The 2,500-nt window shown below is 40.8% G+C and overlaps 1 protein-coding gene across 3 annotated transcripts in view; it reads right to left on the bottom strand.

Moving 5' to 3' along the window:
- LOC122260465 (uncharacterized) overlaps nucleotides 1-2,500 on the bottom strand; it is a 17,458-nt gene that overhangs the window by 4,943 nt on the left and 10,015 nt on the right. For all 3 annotated transcript variants that reach the window (XM_086536850.1, XM_086536849.1, XM_086536852.1), the window contains 4 exons: nucleotides 2,250-2,338; nucleotides 1,770-1,903; nucleotides 566-763; nucleotides 215-352 (listed from right to left, as the gene is read on the bottom strand). In XM_086536850.1, the coding sequence (XP_086392976.1) occupies nucleotides 215-352; nucleotides 566-763; nucleotides 1,770-1,903; nucleotides 2,250-2,338 (559 nt within the window). The remainder of the gene's footprint in view (nucleotides 1-214; nucleotides 353-565; nucleotides 764-1,769; nucleotides 1,904-2,249; nucleotides 2,339-2,500) is intronic.

Here is a 2,500-nt window from a genome sequence, read left to right as displayed (position 1 = left end):
CCACAAACTCTCGCTCCAATGGCGTCTGGATATTCCCTCCCACAAGTCCTGTGTTAGAGACAATCTGAATACTCACACGGTCTCGCTTTCAAGTTCGTCCGAATGCTCTTACAAAACTAGAGTCTTCGAGCTTGTCCGAATGCTCGCACAAACCTCGTTTCCTATTTGCTCACACTAAACAATTTATTTCTACGAGCTCAATTCCCATACTTACACAACGTCTCTCCTTCGAGTTCGTCCGAATACTTGACTGCTACTCGCTTGATGTGGAACGACTTGAGGCCATAATTCTCCTTCCATTCTTGACACACTGCAGTGGCTTTCACAAGACGCACCATGTCGCGGATTTTTGCTGAAGAACAGGCAGAAAGTCAATTTTTTAAAAAAATTATTTATTGGGTTAAAGTCAGTGTTTTTTTTATTTAATTTATTGGGTTTAATAGGTTTTTAGATATTTCGTTACAAATTATACATGTGTTTTGTGTAACTGTGTTTTTTTTTATTTCTGTGTTATTTTTTAGTGCGTTTATGCATTTAAGCAAGAAAACCCATGTCCAACACGCACTGTTCTCCCGTAGGAACCTTTTCTCAAGCATTGAGAAGGACACGTTGCACAGATGGCCGTTCTTATGACGACCGGGAACGGCTGGGCTGAAGAACATCACTGGCGACCCGTTCCTGTTCAACACGTGGATGTAACGCTGAAGACAACGAGGAAGATTGCTGAGGTTGATCAGGTCCGGACACCTACCCCATGACCTAACTGGGTGTGGGGGGGGGAGTTATGTGGTTGATGCTCGTAAGTTATAAAGGATTATAAAGATCTCAGATGTAATTATCATTCTTATCCTACTTATTATCAAATCATATTTGAGTTAGCTTTAGATAGCCTTTAGGTATTGATATGCTTTGTTGAAAGTGCTATAAGCTGATAATATGCAAAAGCATGATTACAAGTAATGTTTCACCTTATCACTCATACTCTCCCTCTCCGTCCCTCTCTATCTCTCACATTTTCTCCTGTTACTGCTCTCTCTCTCTCTCTCACACATTCTCTCCCACCTCCTTTCTTTCTCTCCATCCATTTTTATCACAGTCAATACTCTCCTCTCTCCATCACCCTCTAACTCTTCCCTCTCGCATTCATTCTCTCTGCCTGACCACTCACTTCCTCTCGCGTTCTCTTTCCTTCCTTCTTTCACACTATTTTTCTCTCCCATTGCCACTTCTATTCTGACACTCCTTCCAAACCCATTGCTTTCCTCAGCACTATTTCATTTACAGCATGGACCTGCTCTTATACAATAAAATCATAACGTTATAACGATGTTTTTTGCGCATGGCAGTGCATTACACCCTCTCTCTCTCTCACTCTATCTCAAAATCATACTTATTCTTATTGTCTCTCATTCTCTGTCTTTCTGTCCATGTCACTCATAGGTCCCCCTCTCTTTCTATCTCTCTCTCTCGTTTTAACATTATTTTCCCGCCCCCCCACTCTCTCTCTTTCCCTCACATTTCCTATCTGACTCCTTCCCTCCCCCTTCAATTCTTCCTTACCTCTTCTTCTTCTTCTTCTGCACTTTGAATCTGTGAGGACAAGTCGATCGAGATATGTCCGAAACAGTTTCGATCTCTCACACCCATTCCGTTCCCTTCCCTCGCACGCTCTCCCCCTTCTGTCCTCTTCCTCTCTCATCATTACCAATCTCTCCAGTTCCTCCTTTCCTCTCACATTGCCCTCCTTCCCCCTCCCCATTCTTCCTTACCTGGGATCTGCGGGGAGAGGTCGACCGAGATTGTGTCCGAAGCAGTTTCGATCTCAACGTCCAGGGAAGCCAGTCCGTCTCGACACCTCACAGTCGCCCCGTTCACCCTCGTCTTTTCCACACTTTCGGTTAATCTTTTGAGTGTTAAATAGATAACAGTATTGGAAGAGGAATGCGAATAATAAAATTAATGATAGTTGTATGGAAAGGGAAAGAAAAAAGGATCCACTTTTTAATCTATAGTTATATCTCTCGGAAAACATATAAAGTTTAATGTTTTTATAAAATGCATATCCCCCCCCCCAAAAAAAAAAAAAAAAAAAAACGGAAAAAAACAACAACACGAAAGGAGAGAAAGTGAGAAAGAGAACGGGCGAGCGAGAGATAGATAGATAGATAGATAGACAGATAGATAGATAGAGAGCAAAGATACACTAAGGAGAGGATAAAAGTGGAGAAGTAAAAATGAAAACAACATACTCCCTGAATAGCCGTTTCTGGAGCGTCTCAGCATTCACATAGCCAGTGTTCGTTTTCAGCATAAAGAACATACTCTCATCGCGAATTACCTGTGCAAATAATGTCGGGAAATAAGATGGAGACAAGAATAAATTTTCAGGCCTAACCTACCTATCTATATTAGTTAATATACCCATATCTATCTATCTATATATGCATATGTATATAAATAAATAAATACATATATAATATATATACATATAAATATATAT

Source organism: Penaeus japonicus, unplaced genomic scaffold, assembly GCF_977035675.1.
Source record: "Penaeus japonicus unplaced genomic scaffold, GWHDUDI00000001_assembly GWHDUDI00000005, whole genome shotgun sequence".
NCBI classification, from domain to species: domain Eukaryota; kingdom Metazoa; phylum Arthropoda; class Malacostraca; order Decapoda; family Penaeidae; genus Penaeus; species Penaeus japonicus.
Note: the sequence above shows the minus strand (reverse complement) of the source record. Positions and strands in the feature narration are given on the sequence as shown.